The sequence below is a fragment of the Panulirus ornatus genome, chromosome 1 (genome assembly GCF_036320965.1).
Source record: "Panulirus ornatus isolate Po-2019 chromosome 1, ASM3632096v1, whole genome shotgun sequence".
Taxonomy (NCBI): Eukaryota; Metazoa; Arthropoda; class Malacostraca; order Decapoda; family Palinuridae; genus Panulirus; species Panulirus ornatus.
In genome coordinates this window covers 43,808,180-43,832,411 of record NC_092224.1, presented here as the reverse complement: position 1 = coordinate 43,832,411, position 24,232 = coordinate 43,808,180, and the positions used below count along the sequence as shown (strand labels likewise).

Below are 24,232 nucleotides of genomic sequence, written 5' to 3'. Positions count from 1 at the left end.
TTGTTGTTCGCTGATAATAGAGCGCTGGTGGCTGATTCATGTGAGAAACTGCAGAAGCTGGTGACTGAGTTTGGTAAAGTGTGTGAAAGAAGAAAGTTAAGAGTAAATGTGAATAAGAGCAAGGTTATTAGGTACAGCATGGTTGAGGGTCAAGTCAACTGGGAGGTAAGTTTGAATGGAGAAAAACTGGAGGAAGTGAAGTGTTTTAGATATCTGGGAGTGGATCTGGCAGCAGATAGAACCATAGAAGCGGAAGTGGATCATAGGGTGGGGGAGAGCGCGAAAATTCTGGGACCCTTGAAGAATGTGTGGAAGTCGAGAACATTATCTCGGAAAGCAAAAATGGGTATGTTTGAAGGAATAGTGGTTCCAACAATGTTTTATGGTTGCAAGGCGTGGGCTATGGATAGAGTTGTGCACAGGAGGATGGATGTGCTGGAAATTAGATGTTTGAGGACAATGTGTGGTGTGAGGTGGTTTGATCGAGTAAGTAACGTAAGGGTAAGAGAGATGTGTGGAAATAAAAAGAGCGTGGTTGAGAGAGCAGAAGAGGGTGTTTTGAAATGGGTTGGGCACATGGAGAGAATGAGTGAGGAAAGATTGACCAAGAGGATATATGTGTCGGAGGTGGAGGGAACGAGGAGAAGTGGGAGACCAAATTGGAGGTGGAAAGATGGAGTGAAAAAGATTGTGTGTGATCGGGGCCTGAATATGCTGGAGGGTGAAAGGAGGGCAAGGAATAGAGTGAATGGGATCGATGTGGTATACCGGGGTTGACGTGCTGTCAGTGGATTGAATCAGGGCATGTGAAGCGTCTGGGGTAAACCATGGAAAGCTGTGTAGGTATTTATATTTGCATGTGTGGACGTGTATGTATATACATGTGTATAGGGGTGGGTTGGGCCATTTCTTTCGTCTGTTTCCTTGCGCTGTTATGCACCTGGGCATAAGCAGAAAGATCATGAGAGGCAAGTGTTTTGGAAGCAGCTGGGTGAGTGTGTTAGTAGTTTTGATGCACGAGACCAGGTTACAGTGATGGTTGATTTGAATGCAAAGGTTAGTAATGTGGCAGTTGAGGGGATAATTGGTGTACATGGGATGTTCAATGTTGTAGATGGAAATGGTGAAGAGCTTGTAGATTTATGTGCTGAAAAAGGACTGGTGATAGGGAATACCTGCTTTAAAAAGAGATAAACATAAATATACATCTGTAAGTAGGAGAGATGGCCAGAGAGCATTATTGGATTACGTGTTAATTGCCAGGCGTGCGAAAGAGAGACTTTTGGATGTTAATGTGCTGATAGGTGCAGCTGGAGGGATGTCTGATCATTATCTTGTGGAGGCGAAGGTGGAGATTTGTAGAGGTTTTCAGAAAAGAAGAGAGAATGTTGGGGTGAAGAGGGTGGTGAGAGTAAGTGAGCTTGGGAAGGAGACTTGTGTGAGGAAGTACCAGGAGAGACTGAGTACAGAATAGAAAAAGGCGAGAACAAAGGAGGTAAGGGGAGTGGAGAAGGAATTGCATGTATTTAGGGAAGCAGTGATGGCTTGCGCAAAAGATGCTTGTGGCATGAGAAGCGTTGGAGGTGGACAGATTAGGAAGGGTAGTGAGTGGTGGGATGAAGAAGTAAGATTATTAGTGAAAGAGAAGAGAGAGCCATTTAGATAATTTTTGCAGGGAAATAATGCAATTGAGTGGGAGATGTATAAAAGAAAGAGGCAGGAGGTCAAGAGAAAGGTGCAAGAGGTGAAAAAGAGGGCAAATGAGAGGTGGGGTGAGAGAGTATCATTAGATTTTAGGGAGAATGAAAAGATGTTTTGGAAGGAGGTAAATAAAGTGCGTCAGACAAGGGAATCAATGGGAACTTCAGTGAAGGGGGCTAATGGGGAGGTGATAATAAGTAGTGGTGATATGAGAAGGAGATGGAGTGAGTATTTTGAAGGTTTGTTGAATGTGTTTGATGATAGAGTGGCAGATATAGGGTGTTTTGGTCGAGGTGGTGTGCAAAGTGAGAGGGTTAGGGAGAATGATTAGGTAAATAGAGAAGAGGTAGTAAAAGCTTTGCGGAAGATGAAAGCCGGCAAGGTGGCGGGTTTGGATAGTATTGTAGTGGAATTTATTAAAAAAGGGGGTGACTGTATTGTTGACTGGTTGGTAAGGTTATTTAATGTATGTATGATTCATGGTGAGGTGCCTGAGGATTGCCGGAGTGCTAGCATAGTGCCATTCTACAAAGGAAAAGGGGATAAGAGTGAGTGCTCAAATTACAGAGGTATAAGTTTGTTGAGTATTCCTGGGAAATTATATGGGAAGGTATTGATTGAGAGGGTGAAGGCACGTACAATGCATTAAATTGTGGAAGAGGCACTGTGGTTACAGAAGTGGTAGGGGATGTCTGGATCAGGTGTTTGCTTTCCAAGTGTATGTGAGAAATACTTAGAGAAAAGCAAATGGATTTGTATGTAGCATTTATGGATCTGGAGAAGGCATATGATAGAGTTGATAGAGATGATCTGTGGAAGGTATTAAGAATATATGGTGTGGGAGGTAAGTTGTTAGAAGCATATTAAGTTTTTATCGAGGATGTAAGGCATGTGAACGTGTAGGAAGAGAGGAAAGTGATTGGTTCTCAGTGATTGTAGGTGTGCGGCAGGCGTGTGTGATATCTCCATGGTTGTTTAATTTGTTTATGGATGGGGTTGTTAGGGAGGTGAATGTAAGAGTTTTGGAAAGGGGGGCATGTATGCAGTCTGTTGGTGGCTGATTCGTGTGAGAAACTGCAGAAGCTGTTGACTTAGTGTAGTAAAGTTTGTGAAAGAAGAAAGTTGAGAGTAAATGTGAATAAGAGCAAGGTTATTTGGTACGGTAGGATTGAAGGTCAAGTCAATTGGGAAGTAAATTTGAATGGAGAAAAACTGGAGGAAGTAAAGTGTTTTAGATATCTAGGAGTGGATCTGGCAGCGGATGGAACCATGGGAGCGGAAGTGAATCATAGGGTGGGGGAGGGGGCGAAAATTCTGGGAGCCTTGAAGAATGTGTGGAAGTCAAGAACATTATCTCGGAAAGCAAAAATGGGTATGTTTGAAGGAATAGTGGTTCCAACAATGTTGTATGTTTGCGAGGCGTGGGCTATGGATAGAGTTGTGCGGAGGAGTGTGGATTTCCTGGAAACGAGATGTTTGAGGACAATATGTGGTGTGAAGTGATTTGATCGAGTAAGTAATGTAAGGGTGAGAGAGATGTGTGGAAATAAAAAGAGTGTGTTGGGAGAGCAGAAGAGTGTGTTTTGAAATGGTTTGGTCACATGGAGAGAATGAGTGGGGAAAGATTGACCAAGAGGATATATGTATCAGAGGTAGAGGGAACGAGGAGAAGTGGGAGACCATATTGGAGGTGGAAAGATGGAGTGAAAAAGATTTTGTGTGATCGGGGCCTGAACATGCAGGAGGGTGAAAGGAGGGCAAGGAATAGAGTGAATTGGATTGATGTGGTATACCGGCGTCGACGTGCTGTCAATGGATTGAATCAGGGCATGTGAAGAGTCTGGGGTAAACCAAGGAAAGTTCTGTGACTAGCTTACATGACAGCTAGAGACTGAGTGTGAACGAGTGGGGCCTTTGGTGTTTTTTCCTAGTGATACCTCGCACACATGAGGGGGGAGGGGGCTGTTATTCCATGTGTGGCGAGGTTGCGATGGGAACAAATAAAGGCAGACAGTATGAATTAGGTACATGTGTATATATGTATGTCTCTGTGTGTATATATATGTGTACATTCAGATGTATAGGTATGTATATTGTGCGTGTGTGGACATGTATGTATATACATGTGTATGTGGGCGGGTTGGGCCATTCTTTCGTCTGTTTCCTTGCGCTACCTCGCTAACGCGGGAGACAGCGACAAAGCAAATAATAAAAAACATATATATATATATATAGGGAACGAGGAGAAGAGGGAGACCAAATTGGAGGTGGAAAGATGGAGTGAAAAAGATTTTGTGTGATCGGGGCCTGAACATGCAGGAGGGTGAAAGGAGGGCAAGAAATAGAGTGAATTGGAGTCATGTGGTATACAGGGGTTGACGTGCTGTCAGTGGATTGAAGCAAGGCATGTGAAGCGTCTGGGGTAAACCATGGAAAGCTGTGTAGGTATGTATATTTGCGTGTGTGGACGTGTGTATGTACATGTGTATGGGGGGGGGGGGTTGGGCCATTTCTTTCGTCTGTTTCCTTGCGCTACCTCGCAAACGCGGGAGACAGCGACAAAGTATAAAAAAAAAAAAAAAAAAAAAAAAAAAAAAAAAAAATATATATATATATATATATATATATTTTTTTCTTTTTGCTTTGTCGCTGTCTCCCGCGTTTGCGAGGTAGCGCAAGGAAACAGACGAAAGAAATGGCCCAACCCACCCCCATACACATGTACATGCATACACATCCACACATGCAAATATACATACCTACACAGCTTTCCATGGTTTACCCCAGACGCTTCACATGCCCTGATTCAATCCACTGACAGCACGTCAACCCCGGTATACCACATCGATCCAATTCACTCTATTCCTTGCCCTCCTTTCACCCTCCTGCATGTTCAGGCCCCGATCACACAAAATCTTTTTCACTCCATCTTTCCACCTCCAATTTGATCTCCCACTTCTCCTCGTTCCCTCCACCTCCGACACATATATCCTCTTGGTCAATCTTTCCTCACTCATTCTCTCCATGTGCCCATCCATTTCAAAACACCCTCTTCTGCTCTCTCAACCACGCTCTTTTTATTTCCACACATCTCTCATACCCGTACGTTACTTACTCAATCAAACCACCTCACACCACACATTGTCCTCAAACATCTCATTTCCAGCACATTCATCCTCCTGGGCACAACTCTATCCATAGCCCACGCCTCGCAACCATACAACATTGTTGGAACCACTATTCCTTCAAACATACCCATTTTTGCTTTCCGAGATAATGTTCTCGACTTCCACACATTCTTCAAGGCTCCCAGGATTTTCGCCCCCTCCCCCACCCTATGATTCACTTCCGCTTCCATGGTTCCATCCGCTGCCAGATCCACTCCCAGATATCTAAAACACTTTACTTCCTCCAGTTTTTCTCCATTCAAACTTACCTCCCAATTGACTTGACCCTCAACCCTACTTTATGTAATAACCTTGCTCTTATTCACATTTGCTCTTAACTTTCTTCTTTCATACACTTTACCAAACTCAGTCACTAGCTTCTGCAGTTTGTCACATGAATCAGCCACCAGCGCTGTATCATCAGTGAACAACAACTGACTCACTTCCCAAGCTCTCTCATCCACAACAGACTTCATACTTGCCCCTCTTTCCAAAACTCTTGCATTCACCTCCCTAACAACCCCATCCATAAACAAATTAAACAACCATGGAGACATCACACACCCCTGCCGCAAACCTACATTCACTGAGAACCAATCATTTTCCTCTCTTCCTACTCGTACACATGCCTTGCATCCTCGATAAAAACTTTTCACTGCTTCTAACAACTTGCCTCCCACACCATATATTCTTAATACCTTCCACAGAGCATCTCTATCAACTCTATCATATGCCTTCTCCAGATCCATAAATGCTACATATAAATCCATTTGCTTTTCTAAGTATTTCTCACATACATTCTTCAAAGCAAACACCTGATCCACACATCCTCTACCACTGCTGAAACCACACTGCTCTTCCCCAATCTGATGCTCTGTACATGCCTTCACCCTCTCAATCAATACCCTCCCATATAATTTACCAGGAATACTCAACAAACTTATACCTCTGAAATTTGAACACTCACTCTTATCCACTTTGCATTTGTACAATGGTACTATGCACGCATTCCGCCAATCCTCAGGCACCTCACCATGAGTCATACATACATTAAATAACCTTACCAACCAGTCAATAATACAGTCACCCCCTTTTTTAATAAATTCCACTGCAATACCATCCAAACCTGCTGCCTTGCCGTATTTCATCTTCCGCAAAGCTTTTACTACCTCTTCTCTGTTTACCAAATCATTTTCCCTAACCCTCTCACTTTGCACACCACATCAACCAAAACACCCTATATCTGCCACTCTATCATCAAACACATTCAACAAACCTTCAAAATACTCACTCCATCTCCTTCTCACATCACCACTACTTGTTATCACCTCCCCATTTGCGCCCTTCACTGAAGTTCCCATTTGCTCCCTTGTCTTACGCACTTTATTTACCACCTTCCAGAACATCTTTTTATTCTCCCTAAAATTTAATGATACTCTCTCACCCCAACTCTCATTTGCCCTCTTTTTCACCTCTTGCACCTTTCTCTTGACCTCCTGTCTCTTTCTTTTATACATATCCCACTCAATTGCATTTTTTCCCTGCAAAAATCATCCAAATGCCTCTCTCTTCTCTTTCACTAATAATCTTACTTCTTCATCCCACCACTCACTACCCTTTCTAATCAACCCACCTCCCACTCTTCTCATGCCGCAAGCATCTTTTGCGCAATCCATCACTGATTTCCTAAATTCATCCCACTCCTCCCCCACTCCCCTTACTTCCATTGTTCTCACCTTTTTCCATTTTGTACTCAGTCTCTCCTGGTACTTCCTCACACAAGTCTCCTTCCCAAGCTCACTTACTCTCACCACCCTCTTCACCCCAACATTCACTCTTCTTTTCTGAAAACCCATACAAATCTTCACCTTAGCCTCCACAAGATAATGATCAGACATCCCTCTGGTTGCACCTCTCAGCACATTAACATCCAAAAGTCTCTCTTTCGTGCGCCTGTCAATTAACACGTAATCCAGTAACGCTCTCTGGCCATCTCTCCTACTACATATGTATACTTATGTATATCTCGCTTTTTAAACCAGGTATTCCCAATCACCAGTCCTTTTTCAGCACATAAATCTTCACCATTTTCATTTACAACACTGAACACCCCATGTATACCAATTATTCCCTCAACTGCCACATTACTCACCTTTGCATTTAAATCACCCATCACTATAACCCGGTCTCGTGCATCAAAACCACTAACACACTCATTCAGCTGCTCTCAAAACACTTGCCTCTCATGATCTTTCTTCTCATGCCCAGGTGCATATGCACCAATAATCATCCATCTCTCTCCATCAACTTTCAGTTTTACCCATATTAATCGAGAATTTACTTTCTTACATTCTATCACATACTCCCACAACTCCTGTTTCAGGAGTAGTGCTACTCCTTCCCTTGCTCTTGTACTCTCACTAACCCCTGACTTTACTCCCAAGACATTCCCAAACCACTCTTCCCCTTTACCCTTGAGCTTCGTTTCACTCAGAGCCAAAACATCCAGGTTCCTTTCCTCAAACATACTACCTATCTCTCCTTTTTTCACATCTTGGTTACATCCACACACATTTAGACACCCCAGTCTGAGCCGTCAGGGAGGATGAGCACTCCCCGCGTGACTCCTTCTTCTGTTTCCCATTTTAGAAAGTTAAAAAATACAAGGAGGGGATGATTTCTGGCCCCCCGCTCCCGTCCCCTCTAGTCGCCTTCTACGACACGCGAGGAATGCGTGGGAAGTATTCTTTCACCCCTATCCCCAGGGATAATATACATAATAGATATATTTTTATTTATATATATCATACTTTGTCGCTGTCTCCCGCGTTAGGAAGGTAGCTCAAGGAAACAGACAAAAGAATGGCCCAACGCACCCACATACACATGTATATACATAAACGCCCACACACACACATATACATAACTGTGCATTTCAACTTATACATACACATTTATACACAGACATATACATATATGCACATGAACATATTCATGCATGCTGCCTTGCTACATTCCTGCTGCCATCCTTCCACCTGTGAAATGGCACCCCCTCCCATGTGCGTGTGAGATAGTGCAAGGAGAAGACAACAAATGTCACATGCATTCACAGTCAGTCTATCTGTCATGTGTAATGCACCGAAACCACAGCCCCTTTCCACATCCAGGCCCCACAGACCTTTCCATGGTTTACCCCTGACGCTTCACATTCTCTGGTTCAATCCATTGACAGCATGTCGACCCTGGTATACCACATCATTCCAATTCACTCTTTCTTGTGTGCCTTTTCACCTCCAATTTGGTGTCCTGCTGCTTCTTGCTCCTTCCACCTCTGACACATGTATCCTCTTAATTGGTCTTTGCTCACTCATTCTCTCCATGTGTCCAAAGCGTTTTAACGCATCCTTTTCTGCTTTCTCATCTGCACTTTTTATTACCACACATCTTTCTTACCCTTTCATTACTCACTCAATCAAACCACCTCACACCACATATTGTCCTCAAACACTTCATTTCCAACTCATCCACCCTCCTTCCACACAGCCCTATCTATAGGCCATTCCTTGAAACCTTATAACGTCGTTGGAACCACTATTCCTTCAAGCATACCCATTTTTGCTCTCCGAGATAATGTTCTTGCCTTCCCAACATTCTTCAACTCTCTTAGATCCTTCGCCCCCTCCCCCACCCTGTGACTCACCTCCGCTTCCATGTTTCCATCCACTGCTAAGTACACTCCCAGATAATTAAAACACTTCACTTCCTCCAGTTTTTCTCCATTCAAATTTACCTCCCAATTTACGTGTCCCTCAACCCTATTGAACCTAATATCCTTGCTCTTTTTCACATTTACTCTCAACTTTCTTCTTTCACACACTTTACAAAACTCAAGTCACCAGCTTCTGCAGTTTCTCACCCAAATCAGCCAGCAATGCTGTATCATCAGCGAACAGCAACTGACTCTTCCTCTAAGCCCTCTCATCCACAACAGACTGAATACTTGCCCTTCTCTCCATCACATTTACCTCCCTAGCCCCCCAGTCCATAAACAAATTAAACAACCATGGAGACATCATGCACCCCTGCCGTAAACCGACCTTCACTGGGAACCAATCACCCTCCTCTCTTACTACTCGTACACATGCTTTATCTTTGGTTAAATCTTTTCACTGCTTCTAGCAACTTACCTCCCTCGCCATATACTCTTAAAACCTTCCAAAAAGCATCTCTGTCAATCCTATCATATGCCTTCTCTAGATTCATAAATGCTACATACAAATCCATCTGTTTTTCTAATTATTTCTCACATCAATCTTCAAAGCAAACACCTGATGCACACATCCTCTACCACTTCTGAAACCACACTGCTCTTCCCCAGTCTGATGCTCTGTACATGCCATTACCCCCTCAATGAATACCCTCCTGTATAGTTTCCCCATTAATACTCAGCAAACATATACCTCTGTGGTTTGAGCACTCACCTTTAACCCCTGTGCTTTTGTACAACGGTACTCTACATGCATTCTGCCTATCCTTAGGCACTTAACCATGATCTATACATACATTGAATATCTTTATCAGCCAATCAACAACAAAGTTGCCCCTTTTTAATAGATTCCACAATGCAATACCATCCAAACCATTCTCCATGACCCTCTTACTTTTCACACCACCCCAACCAAGACACCCTATATCTGCCACTCTGTCATCAAACACATTCAACAAACCTTCAAAATACTCACTCCATCTTCTCACTTCATCACTACTTGTTAGTACCTCCCCATTTGCCCCCTTCACCGATGATCCCATTTGTTCTCTTGTTTTATGCTTTTTATTTACGTCCCTTCAAACATCATTTTACTTTCCTAAAATTTAATGATACTCTCTCACCCCAACTCTCATTATTTGCCCTGTTTTTCACCTTTTGCACCTTTCTTTTGACCTGCCTCTTTCTTTTATACATCTCCCAGTCATTTGCACTACTTCCCTGCAGAAATCGTTCTCTCTCTCTCTCTCTCTCTCTCTCTCTCTCTCTCTCTCTCTCTCTCTCTCTCTCTCTCTCTCTCTCTCTCTCTCTCTCTCTCTCTCTCTCTCTCTCTCTCTCTCTCTCTCTCTCTCTCTCTCTCTCTCTCTCTCTCTCTCTCTCTCTCTCTCTCTCTCTCTCTCTCTCTCTCTCTCTCTCTCTCTCTCTCTCTCTCTCTCTCTCTCTCTCTCTCTCTCTCTCTCTCTCTCTCTCTCTCTCTCTCTCTCTCTCTCTCTCTCTCTCTCTCTCTCTCTCTCTCTCTCTCTCTCTCTCTCTCTCTCTCTCTCTCTCTCTCTCTCTCTCTCTCTCTCTCTCTCTCTCTCTCTCTCTCTCTCTCTCTCTCTCTCTCTCTCTCTCTCTCTCTCTCTCTCTCTCTCTCTCTCTCTCTCTCTCTCTCTCTCTCTCTCTCTCTCTCTCTCTCTCTCTCTCTCTCTCTCTCTCTCTCTCTCTCTCTCTCTCTCTCTCTCTCTCTCTCTCTCTCTCTCTCTCTCTCTCTCTCTCTCTCTCTCTCTCTCTCTCTCTCTCTCTCTCTCTCTCTCTCTCTCTCTCTCTCTCTCTCTCTCTCTCTCTCTCTCTCTCTCTCTCATGCAACGCGCATCTTTTGTGCAAGCCATCACTGCTTCCGTAAATACATCCCATTCCTCCCCACTCCCCTTACGTCATTTGCTCTCACCTTTTGCCATTCTGCACTGACAATAGGACTGAGATGATTCTACCCATATATTCCATGCATTTTGTAAAAGGCAACTAAAAGGGACAGAAAGTGGAACAGGAGGAGGTGAAGTAAAGCCTGCATGCAGATGTAACTTAGATTTGAAAAAAGTGGGGATGAATAGTGTATTTGAGGAAAGGAACCTAGATGATCTGGCTTGTTGAAGGGGAACAAGGATTAAGGATTGAATGATGGGTAAAGTCATGAGTTGCTGGATGGACAAAAACTACTGCAGAAGCAGAAGTTGTAGAAATGTGCCAAGAGTGTGTAAGTGAGCTCCAGACAGATTTGGGTAAAAGTGAAGTTGATGATGGGTAAAGTCATGAGTTGCTGGATGGACAAAAACTACTGCAGAAGCAGAAGTTGTAGAAATGTGCCAAGAGTGTGTAAGTGAGCTCCAGACAGATTTGGGTAAAAGTGAAAGTGCAGTACGAGAGGTGGGTGACTGTTTGTGCTGATGCACCTACCTATGAGAAGGATAGTGAAAAGAGGCAGGCTTGTGATTATGTTAGAAGTTTTGATGCAAGAGATTGGGTGTTGGTGATGGATGATATAAATGGAAAAGTGAGCAATATGTCAGTTGAGGGCATGATTGTCAGGTTTAGGGTATTCAATAGGGTTAATGGAATTGTTGAACAGCTTGATGAGCTATATTCTGAAATATAACTAGTATTGGAAACTTCTGGTTAAAAAGAAGGATATACATAAGTATACCTGGGTGAGTAGGAAAGATGCTATGTGGTCATTATTCACTTACTTAATGATTGATAAATGTGTAAAAGAGAGACTCTTGGATGTGAATGTGCTGAGAATGGCAACTGGTGGAGTGAATATTTGTAAGGGTTTTGTTGTGAAGAAATACTGGAAGAGACAGTGTATAATGGCAAAAGGTGAGAGTAAACAATATTATGAGAGTGGGTGAGGAATGGGAGATATTTAGGGAAGCGTTGCTGACATATGCAAGGAAAGTGTAAAGCATGCAGAAAGTGGGAGGAGGGCTGGTGAGAAAATGTAGTGATTGGTGGAATGACGGAGTAAAGTTGTTAGTGAAAGAGGAAAGAGATCTGTTCACAGTACTTACAGGGAAGAAGTGCATTTGACTTAGAGAAGTACAAGAGCAAATGTTGGGCTGTGAAAAAGAGGGAAATGAAAATTGGGTTTAGTGAATATCAGCAAACATCAGCCAGAATGAGAGAGCAAATGGGAACATCAGTGAAGGGGCCAAATGGGAAAGAAGTATCAGACTGTGATGGGATAAAGAGCAGATGGGGCAAGTACTTTGAAGCATTGTTTAATGTGTTTGATGATACGGTGGCAGAATTAGGGTATTTGGTTTAGGGAAATGAGCAAAATAAGAGTCATATCAATTGCTTTGGTGAAGATAGAGGAGGTGGTAAAAGCCTTGAACAAGATGAAATGTGGCAAGACAGCTTGGGTAGATAGTATTGCCTTTGAATTTCTTAAGAAAGGGGATGACTATGCTTTTGACTGATTAGTTTGGATTTTCAATGTATGTATGGATTATGGTAATATACCTGAGGTTGGTGGAATGAGTGCTTAGTACTATCTTATAATGGCAAGGGGGCAAAGATGAGTGTTCAGATCACTGAGGGAGTGATGAAGAATGTTTGGAAAGAGAGAACATAATCTCGGAGAGCAAAAATGGGTATGTTTGAAGGAATAGTAGTTCCAGCAATATTATATGGTTGCAAGGCATGGGCTGTAGGTAGGGTTGTACAGAGTAGGGTGGATATGTTGGAAATGAAATGTTTGTGGACAGTAAGTAGTGTGAGGTGAATTGATCGAGTAAGTAATGAAATGGGTAAGAAAGATATGTGGTAATAAAATGAGTGTGGTTAAAAGAGAAGACGGTGTGTTGAAATGGTTTGGACATATGAAGAGAATGAGTAGGTAAAGGTTGACAGAGAGGATATATGTGTCAGAGGTGGAGGGAACAACGAGAAACTGGAGACCAAATTGAAGGTGGAAGGATGGAATGAAAAAGATTTTGAGTGATTGGGGCCTGAACATACAGGAAAAGAGTGAATTAGAATGATGTGATATACTGGGGTTAATGTGCTGTCAGTGGACTGAACTAGAGCATGTGAAACATCTAGGGGTAAGCCATAAAAAACTCTGTAGGGCCTGGATGTGGATAGGAAGCTGTGGTTTCGGGGCATCACACATGACAGCTAGAGACTGAGTGTGAACGAAAGTGGCCTTTTTTGTTGCTTTCTTGGCACAACCTGCTGAAGCAGGGGGCAGTGATACTATTTCCTCTGGGTCAGGGTGGTATAGGGAATGGATTGGAGGTGGACATGTATGAATATGTACATGTGTATATATGTATATGCCTATTTATGTGTATGTATATGTACATGTATGGGCATTTATGTATATATTTGTGTATATGACTGGATGAGTCGTTTTTCATCAGTTTCCTAGCACCTCCTCATTGATGCGGGAAATGGTGATCAAGTATAATGAATAAATAAATAGATAAGTATGTTGAGTGTATCTAGTAAGTTGTATTGGAGAATATTGATTGAGTTGGTGGTGTCAGGAGTGTTTAGAGGATGTGTGTATTAGGTACGTCTTTTGAAAATTGTGTTTGAGAGGTATTTAGAGAAACTGGAGGATTTGTATATGGCATTTATGGATCTGGTGAAAGTAAATGATGAGGTTGATAGGATTGCTCTGAAGATGTTACAAATTTGTGATGTGGGAGGAAAGCTCTTAGAAGCAGCATGGAGTTTCATCAAGAGAATAAGAGATATGTGCAAGTGGGTAAAGAGTTGCGTGAGTGTTTCCAGGTGAAGGTGGGTCAGAAGCAGGTTTGTGTGGTGTCACCATAGCTGTTTGATCTGTTTTTGGTTGGGATGATGAGGGAGGTAAATGCAACACTTTTGGAGAGAAGCATGGGTATGCAGTCTTTAGGGGATGAGGGAAACTGGGAAGTTAGTCAGGTTTTTGCTGATGACATGGCACTGACTGATGATTCAATTGAGAAACTTTAAAAGTTGGTGTTTGAGTGTAGGGGAATGTGTGAAAGGAGAAAGATGAGATTGAACATGATTAGATTTAAGGTTAGTTTTAACATGAGTTTGAATGGAGAAACCCTGGAGAAAGTGGAATATGGATACCTGGGATTAGATGTGGAAGCAAATGGAAGCTGAGGTGATTCATAGGGTGGGTGAAAATTTGCATATTTAAAGGTGTGGTGGTGTATGCATGGGCTTTATGTGAGAATGTACAAAAGGGGGTGAATTTGTTAGAAATGAAATGTTTGAGGACAAAATGTGGTATTAGGAGGGTTGATTCATTAAGAATTGGTAGGGTAAGAGAAAGGTGTGAGATTGCTGAAGCTGAAATGGCTAAAACATGTGGGTAGAATGAGTTAGGAGAGGTTGAGAAGTGGAGGAGACAAGAAGGAAAGGCTTAATTGGAAATGGATGGATGGAGTGAATAAGATATTTTGTGCTTTGCCCTGAACATGCAAAATGGCCAGAGGTGAACACGTGAGAGAGTGAATTAAAGTGATTTAATGTACTTGCTGATAAAGGACTGAGTCAGGGCATGTGAAGGGGAAACCACAGAAGGTTTTGTGGAGTCCTGTTTCAGTGCCTTACACTTGACAGCAAGAGAATGGAATTGAGTGAATGTGACATTTTCTTCATCTGCTCCTGTTACAACCTCACAGATGCAGGAAATGGCAAACAAGTATGAAAAATGTATTTTGTTTATGTTCAGATATTTATTGTTTTCGATGAATCTTTGGCTAATTATACAGCAAACTTTGGGCCTGTTTTGAATATAGCTGTTAGTTTTCATTCTTTTATGTGGTGGAAGAATGCACTGAACCATTATGTTGCTAGATGAGTTTAATGGGATATATTTGATTTTAACATAATTATTACTACATTGCAGGCAGTGAATCTGATTCTTGCCCCCCGAGATAATGATGTGCCAGACCTTCGACGTTGCCATAATACATGGAAGGACACAGGCGATGCAGAAGCTGCCCTGAAGATGCTGTGTAAGGGCTGGGAATCTACAGTGGAGTCACAGCTGCTAACAGGTCTTACACAAATGACAGGAAATGACCTTGTTGAAGCTCTAAACCGAGTAAGATTGCAGCATTTTAAGGTGTATTCCAGGGATGAAACTCCTAACTTGGTTGCTGTGTTTTTTTGGTTTATCATTAGATGGAGATGGTAGTTTTACTATTGAGAGACTCGTGTTCATTTAGTTGCTGGATGGAATTGCAAGTTCATGTAATATCCTTGGTGCAGTTCTCAGTGTCTAGCCCTCTGAGTAATAAGAATGAAATATTTCATGTACTTTTTACTTCAGGTTTTATTGTCCTTAACAGACTTAGAGCTGAAGCAATCAAATGTGGTATACATTTTTTTTTTGTAAAAGAAATATGTATTTCATTTTTTAAAGCCAAAAATTGCTTTATGAACATTTTTACTTATTTAGTTATGTATTACACCTCAATTGATCAAACACAAATCATCATCAGATTCCACGTACCACTCGTACGCTGTACCTTCATGCATACCAGAGTTGGTTGTGGAACACAATTGCATCTCGCAGAGTCAAAAAATACGGACTCAAGGTGCTACCAGGAGACATTGTCAGGCGAAAGGGCTCCATTGCAGAAGTTGATGGTTAGTTCTTTGAATTTTCTTTTACCTCGTGTAGCTATACTTGTGTGGGGGTTTGTTAAGTAAATTTGAAAGTTAAAGGCAGGAAAAGAATTTTGAGGGTTAGACAAAAGATGTGTGTGCCTTTATGCACGTAATCCACTCCATGAAATGGGATTGGAGCTAATGTTAATAGAGAGATGGTGGCTAGGCTGGTCTCTCATGAGATTCACTGTTGAAATATGAATTATTTTTGTAGCGCCATAATCTTGTTTGGTAATGGTTCCAAATGCTTATTTTTATATCCCACCCAAGAAATTGTTGAGGAAAGCAATGAAAATGAGGCTGACAGCGATGAGGGTAAAACTGGTGATGATTCCGAGAGCAAGCCTGAGATAGAGACCACTGAGGCTAATGGACAGAACATGTCAGGCTTCCACTTCCTAACAGAAGAGGAGGCAGAGGTAGCAGATATATTTGATGTAAGTATATTTTCTTATGATAATTGATTCGTCTTGGAGCTTTTATTCACTCGACATCAGATTTGGTGGAAGTATGTAGAGAGGTGTTTTCTTTCTTTGATTCCCATTTTCTTGCAAATAAATTTCATATAGCTCCAGACCAGTGAATGTATGTCCTTAATGCACACATAGTGTGATAGGGAGTGACATTCAAATTATTTGGTAAGTTTCGTAATTGTGTATTTTAAACAGATAGATATGCATAGAATCTAATTGTTTCTGCTACTTCTTATGAATATAGATGCCCAATGAAGGGTCTCACGAGTATATGGTGTGGGAGGAAAGCTACTAGAAGCAAAGTTTTTATTGAGAGTGTAAGGTGTTTGTATGATTTGCTAAAGAGGAAGATGAGTGGTTCCTGGTGAAGATGGGTCTGCAGCAGGGTGTGTGAAATCAATCTCCATGGCTGTTTAATTTGTTTACAGTTAGGTTGATGAGGGAGGTAAATGCAAAGGTCTAGGAGAGAGGGGTGAGTGTGCAGTCTGTAGGGGTTGAGGGGTCCTGAAAAGTAAATCATATATTTGTTGATGGTGCTGCACTGGTGGCAGATTCAAGTGAGAACCTACAGAAGTTGGGGTTTTAGCTCAGGAGTCTTTGAAAGGAGAATGTTGAGTGTAAATGTGAATATTATTATTATATCTTTTTTATTATACTTTGTCGCTGTCTCCCACGTTAGAGAGGTAGCGCAAGGAAACAGATGAAAGAATGGCCCAACCAACTGTCATACACATTTATATACATAAATGCCCACACATTTACATATACATACCTATACATTTCAATGTATACATACATATACATACACAGACATATACATATATGCACATGTACATATTCATACTTGCTGCGTTCATCCATTTCTGTCTCCACCCCGCCACACATGAAATGGCACACCTTACCCCCGCGCACACCTGAGGTAGTGCTAAAAAGACAACAAAGGCCACATTCGTTCACACTCAGTCTCTAGCTGTCATGTGTAATGTACCAAAACCACTGCTCCCTTTCCACATCCAGGCCCCACAAAATTTTCCATGGTTTACCCCAGACGCTTCACATACCCTGGTTCAATCCACTGACAGCATGTCCACCCCGGTATACCACATCGTTTCAATTCACTCTATTCCTTGCACGCCTTTCACCCTCCTGTATGTTCAGGCCCCGATCGCTCAAAATCTTTTTCACTCCATTCTTCGACCTCCAATTTGGTCTACCACTTCTCGTTTCCTCTACCTCTAACACATATATCCTCTTTGTCAATCTTTCCTCACTCATTCTCTCCATGTGACCAGACCATTTCAATACACCCTCTTCTGCTTTCTTAACAACACACTTTTTATTGCCACACATCTCTCTTACCTTTTCATTACTTACTTGATCAAACCACCTCACACCACATATTGTCCTCAAACATCTCATTTCCAACACATCCACCCTCCTCCACACAACCCTATCTATAGCCCATGCCTTGCAACCATATAACATTTTTGGAACCACTATTCCTTCAAACATACCCATTTTGGCTCTCCGAGATAACGTTCTTGCCTTCCACACATTCTTTAACGCTTCCAGAACCTTTGCCCCCTCCCCCCACCCTATGACTCACTTCTGCTTTCATGGTTACATCTGCTGCTAAATCCACTCCCAGATATCGAAAAACTTCACTTCCTCAAGTTTTTCTCCTTTCAAACTTACCATCCAATTGACTTGTCCCTCACCCGTACTGAACCTAATAAACTTGCTCTTTTTCACATTTACTCTCAGCTTTCATCTTTCACACACTACCAAACTCAGTCACCAGCTTCTGCAGTTTCTCACCTGAATCAGCCACCAGTGCTGTATTATCAGCAAACAACTGACTCACTTCCCAAGCACTCTCATCCACAACAGACTGCACACTTGCCCCACTCTCCAAAATTTAAAACTCTTGCATTCACCTCCCTAACAACCACATCCATAAACAAATTAAACAACCATGGAGACATCATGCACCCCGTGCCGCAAACTGACATTCACTGGGAACCAATCACTTTCCTCTCTTCCTACTCATACACATGCCTTACATCCTCGATAAAAACTTTTGACTGCTTCTAGCAACTTACCTCCCACACCTTATACTCTTAATACCTTCCACAGAGCATCTCTATCAACTTTATCACATGCCTTCCCAGATCCATAAATGCTTCATACAGATCCATCTGTTTTTCTAAGTATTTCTCACATACACTCTTCAAAGCAAACACCTGATCCACACATCCTCTACCACTTCTGAAACCACACTGCTCTTCCCCAATCTGATGCTCTGTATATGCCATCACCCTCTCAATCGATAGGTTTAGCAGGGCAGGGAGACAGGTTAGTTGGGGTGTTTAAATGGAGAAAATATGGAGGAAGTGGGATTTTTTAGATACCTGGGAGTAGACAAAGCAGCAAATGGAACCATGGAATTGGAAGAGGGGGGGCAAAGGTTCTGGGAGCATTGAGGAACATGTGGAAAGAGAGTATGATATTTGGGAGGGCAAAAATGGATATGTTTCATCCCAACGTTGTTATATGGATGTAAGGTATAGGCTGTAGATGAGAATGTGTTGAGAGTGATGGATGTGTTGGAAATTAAATGCTTGTGGACAATATTCAGTGTGACATGGTTTTAGTAAGTAATAAATGGGTAAGAGAGAGATGTGGTAGTAAGAAGAGTGTGATTGAGAGAGCTGAAGAAGGTTGTGCTGAGATGAGTGAGGAGAGGTTGACAATGAGGATATATGCATCAAAACCTTTGGGGAAAAGAAGGGGGGACCAAACTGAAGATTGAAGGATGGTGTGAAAATTGGAGCAGTTTGGTATAGAGGGGATGATAAGCTGTAAGTGGAGTAAATCTGGGCATGGTAAGCATCCAGAAAAACCACAGAAAGGTCTGTGAAGCCTGGTTATGGATGGGGGCTGTGGTTTTGGAGCCTTACATATGAGAGGTAGAAAATGGATTTGAGTGTAGGAGACCTTTGTTTAATTTGCTTCTGGTGTTACCTTGCTAATGCAGGAAATAGCAAGCATGAAAGAAATCAGTGATGGAAAACCCTGTCTTTGGTATTGTTAATTGAAATTACCTTTTAACAACACACTTACTGAATCTTATGTGTCTTTCAAGATTTGCCTCTCTAAACTTGACTTTGAATTACACAAATACAGATCTTCACCCCATTATTTGCATTTAGTTCTTCATGACCCTATTATTTAATCAACCCACATCTGTGTGCCATCTTAATGGTCTCTTCTCTTTCATACCTCATTGTTTGAGTTCAGAATTTTTACAAAGATTTTTTTTTCCGTAAGCAAAAACAAGTAATCCATCAAAAGGGAATGTTATACACAGCATTCATTTTAAAAGCTCATGTCACCAAAACTCATGGAGCTCCTTAACTCTTCCCTTGTACATTGCTATGTCCAGTAGAGCATCTGCTTCCTTGTTGTTTTTATATTAAACATCAGTTGTACATTATGATGAAATTGCACTAGAATTTGTAAACACAAGAACCTATGACATCATTGCATATATGAGACACATTTCCATATATTAATGTTCTTGTATCAACAATGAATCCCACTCATATTTTTTTAGCTTGATAAATCAACTCAGTGCACAAAGCCCTTTCGTGAATGTAGAACCCGTCATTTCACACAACTGTATTGGATATGGATTGATGTGTTTGTAAATTGATCCACTCTGCATAAACAGGAGTAGAGTTTGAAATAAAAGATTGGTAACTATTTAGTAAAAGAGATCTTATTTAAAGATTGTTGGTAGGTAAGGAAGTAGGCATCCACTGACCAGGGAGTTATATTACTGATACTGTGTGCTTAGAAGCAGCACTGGAGCTCACTGGTTATGGAGACTTTATTGCCATGGCCACCCCCTTGAGGGAGTTCCAGTTGGGAACAGGCATCTGAGATATAGATAGATTGGATGTCAGGTTGCACCCTTCTGACCCAGGTTATCTTTTCCTGTCTGCCTCACACACACTTGGATGGCTGGCATTTTATCCACAAACATACTATCTCTCCTTGTTGCTCATCACAGTTGGCAACACTTAATTCTCACAACTCATTCTTTATAACTCTCAATTTTCAGCGCATAGAATTCACAAGTATGTGCTAGCCCTGCCTTTTGGCAAGATAGTAGGAGCAATGGATGGAAGTAGGAGGAAGAAACATTAGTCAGGAGCATTAGATAGAAACTTTAAGTAGAAGTATGTAGGAACATTAGGTGGGAGCATAAGGTAGAAGTAGTAGGTGGGAACATTATATACAAGCCTATGAAAACATTGCCAATGGCCCATCAGGGATGGGCCACTAAAGGCTTAGATGCAGCAGTGGAGTTCATCAGTTATGGAGATTCTTTTGCCATGGTCACCCCCAGGGGGAGTTCCCAAAGGGAACAGATATAGATAGATAGGTACTGACTCTTAAACCCTTTCCAGACTTCTTGCAGAAGATGTAGGCAGTCACTGTGGACCAGCCCAGCAACTTTTATGGTCTAGTTTTCTCACGAGCATATGTAGATGCCAAATGTCATCCCTAACTCAAATTCTTTCTTTTCTTTCATGCTTGTTTGTCATTTCCTGCATTAGCAAGGTACCACCAAGAACAGACAGAAAAAAATATAATTTGCACACATCCATTCTTTAGCTTTCTTGTGTCATACACTAAGACCACAGCCCCGTCCACAACAATGCCTCACAGACTTTTCCATGATTCCTAGAGCTGCTTCTTATGCTGTAGTTCACCCTCCTAGAGCTGCTTCTTATGCCCTAGTTCAGCCCATTCACAGCACATTATCCACTGTAAACTACCTCACTCTGGTTTTCTCTGTTCCTTGCACATGATCAGGCCTTGAGCCTTCAAAGCTGTTTTTATTAAATCCTTCCACATCTTCCTTATTCTTCTTTCCTTTTTTAATATGTATATCCTTATAGTCATCCTTTCCTCTCTCATCCTTTCTACATGTTCACACCATTTCAACACTTCCTCTTCAGCTCATAAATACTTCTCTCACCCACATCACTGTCTTACACTGTCACTTCATATTCAATCAGCCCTTCTTATACCACTTGTCCTCAAGTACTTCATTTCCAACACTTTCACCCTGTCATTTACATTTTTGTCTAAGGCCTAGGTCTCGCATCAATGCAACACCAATAGGACTGCTGTATTATCATTTATACCCATCTTTTCCCTGAAACACAGAGACCTCTCTTTCCACATATTCTTCAATGCACCCAGCTTCACACACTCACTCACCTTGTGTCTCACTTCCTCTCCCAGGCATTTAAGACACTCCACATCATCCAAGTTGTTTCCTCTCAGACTCCTACTCCAAACAATCTGTCTCTTTTCACTAAGCTGAATAATCTTGTTTTAAATTCACATTTACCCTTAACTTTCTCCTTCCACACACACACACACACACTCCATTTTCAGTCACCAGCTTGTTCATTTTCTCTCTTGAATGTGACACCAGCACTGTATCATCAGCAAACAGTATCAGACTAAAACCCCCAGGCTTCCCCATCCCTAACAAACTTCGTACCTGCTCCTCTTTCCATGACACTTGCAATCCATCTATAACCAGATTAAATAGACCTGCCTTCCTTTACATACCTATGCCTTACTCTGTTGATATAAACTATTATTTATTGTTTTATTATACTTTGTCGCTGTCTCCTGCGTTAGCGAAAGGAAACAGAAGAAAAAATGGCCCAACCCACCCACTTACACATGTATATACATACACGTCCACACACGCAAATATACATACCTATACATCTCAATGTTTGGACAATCACATGTGTACCAAATGGCGTCCTAGCTTCGTCTCTTCGATGTGTATCAACTGACTATTATATATCTCTCTTGTGTCTCCCCTGATGATGTGATTATTACACGAAAGTGCACTTGGGAAATTTTCATGTTTCATTTTCCCCGTGGACTCATAGGAATATCTTGATCACGTGCAAAATTGTGATCCTTTCCAATATATATATATATATATATATATATATATATATATAATATATATATATATATATAGGCAGCAGGTTTGGATGGTATTGCAGTGGAATTTATTAAAAAAGGGGGTGACTGTATTGTTGACTGGTTGGTAAGGTTATTTAATGTATGTATGACTCATGGTGAGGTGCCTGAGGATTGGCGGAATGCGTGCATAGTGCCATTGTACAAAGGCAAAGGGGATAAGAGTGAGTGCTCAAATTACAGAGGTAAAAGTTTGTTGAGTATTCCTGGGAAATTATATGGGAGGGTATTGATTGAGAAGGTGAAGGCATGTACAGAGCATCAGATTGGGGAAGAGCAGTGTGGTTTCAGAAGTGGTAGAGGATGTGTGGATCAGGTGTTTGCTTTGAAGAATGTATGTGAGAAATACTTAGAAAAGCAAATGGATTTGTATGTAGCATTTATGGATCTGGAGAAGGCATATGATAGAGTTGACAGAGATGCTCTGTGGAAGGTATTAAGAATATATGGTGTGGGAGGAAAGTTGTTAGAAGCAGTGAAAAGTTTTTATCGAGGATGTAAGGCATGTGTACGTGTAGGAAGAGAGGAAAGTGATTGGTTCTCAGTGAATGTAGGTTTGCGGCAGGGGTGTGTGATGTCTCCATGGTTGTTTAATTTGTTTATGGATGGGGTTGTTAGGGAGGTAAATGCAAGAGTTTTGGAAAGAGGGGCAAGTATGAAGTCTGTTGGGGATGAGAGAGCTTGGGAAGTGAGTCAGTTGTTGTTCGCTGATGACACAGCGCTGGTGGCTGATTCATGTGAGAAACTGCAGAAGCTGGTGACTGAGTTTGGTAAAGTGTGTGGAAGAAGAAAGTTAAGAGTAAATGTGAATAAGAGCAAGGTTATTAGGTACAGTAGGGTTGAGGGTCAAGTCAATTGGGAGGTGAGTTTGAATGGAGAAAAACTGGAGGAAGTGAAGTGTTTTAGATATGTGGGAGTGGATCTGGCAGTGGATGGAACCATGGAAGCGGAAGTGGATCATAGGGTGGGGGAGGGGGCGAAAATCCTGGGGGCCTTGAAGAATGTGTGGAAGTCGAGAACATTATCTCGGAAAGCAAAAATGGGTATGTTTGAAGGAATAGTGGTTCCAACAATGTTGTATGGTTGCGAGGCGTGGGCTATGGATAGAGTTGTGCGCAGGAGGATGGATGTGCTGGAAATGAGATGTTTGAGGACAATGTGTGGTGTGAGGTGGTTTGATCGAGTGAGTAACGTAAGGGTAAGAGAGATGTGTGGAAATAAAAAGAGCGTGGTTGAGAGAGCAGAAGAGGGTGTTTTGAAGTGGTTTGGGCACATGCAGAGGATGAGTGAGGAAAGATTGACCAAGAGGATATATGTGTCGGAGGTGGAGGGAACGAGGAGAAGAGGGAGACCAAATTGGAGGTGGAAAGATGGAGTGAAAAGGATTTTGTGTGATCGGGGCCTGGACATGCAGGAGGGTGAAAGGAGGGCAAGGAATAGAGTGAATTGGAGCGATGTGGTATACCGGGGCTGACGTGCTGTCAGTGGATTGAATCAAGGCATGTGAAGCGTCTGGGGTAAACCATGGAAAGCTGTGTAGGTATGTATATTTGCGTGTGTGGACGTATGTATATACATGTGTATGGGGGTGGGTTGGGCCATTTCTTTCGTCTGTTTCCTTGCGCTACCCCGCAAACGCGGGAGACAGCGACAAAGTATAAAAAAAAAAAAAAAAATATTCATTTATTTATTTTGATTTGTCGCTGTCTCCCGCATTAGCGAGGTAGCACAAGGAAACAGACGAAAGAATGGCCCAACCCACCCACATACACATGTATATACATACACGTCCACACATGCAAATATACATAATTATACATCTCAATGTACACATATATATACACACACAGACATATACCAATATACACATGTACATAATTCATACTGTCTGCCTTTATTTATTCCCGCATTAGCAAGGTAGCGCAAGGAAACAGACAAGAGAATGGCACAACCCACCCACATACACATTTATATACATACACGTCCACACACGCAAATATACATATATATATACACACACAGACATATACATATATACACGTGTACATAATTCATACTGTCTTCATTTATTCATTCCCATCGCCACCCTGCCAAACATGAAATAACAACCCCCTCCCCCCCTCATGTGCGCGAGGTAGCGCTAGGAAGACAACAAAGGCCCCATTCGTTCACACTCAGTCTCTAGCTGTCATGTAATAATGCACCGAAACTACAGTTCCCTTTCCACATCCAGGCCCCACAGAACTTTCCATGGTTTACCCCTGACACTTCACATGCCCTGGTTCAATCCATTGACAGCATGTCAACCCCGGTATACCACATCGTTCCAATTCACTCTATTCCTTGCACGCCTTTCACCCTCCTGCATGTTCAAG

The 24,232-nt window shown here is 42.0% G+C and overlaps 1 protein-coding gene across 1 annotated transcript in view; it reads left to right on the top strand.

The window, feature by feature from the left end:
* LOC139748811 (pseudouridylate synthase 7 homolog) overlaps positions 1–24,232 on the top strand; it is a 558,239-nt gene that overhangs the window by 437,549 nt on the left and 96,458 nt on the right. The window contains exons 11-13 of the mRNA XM_071662245.1: positions 14,531–14,728; positions 15,129–15,276; positions 15,568–15,734. Of these exons, the coding sequence (XP_071518346.1) occupies positions 14,531–14,728; positions 15,129–15,276; positions 15,568–15,734 (513 nt within the window). The remainder of the gene's footprint in view (positions 1–14,530; positions 14,729–15,128; positions 15,277–15,567; positions 15,735–24,232) is intronic.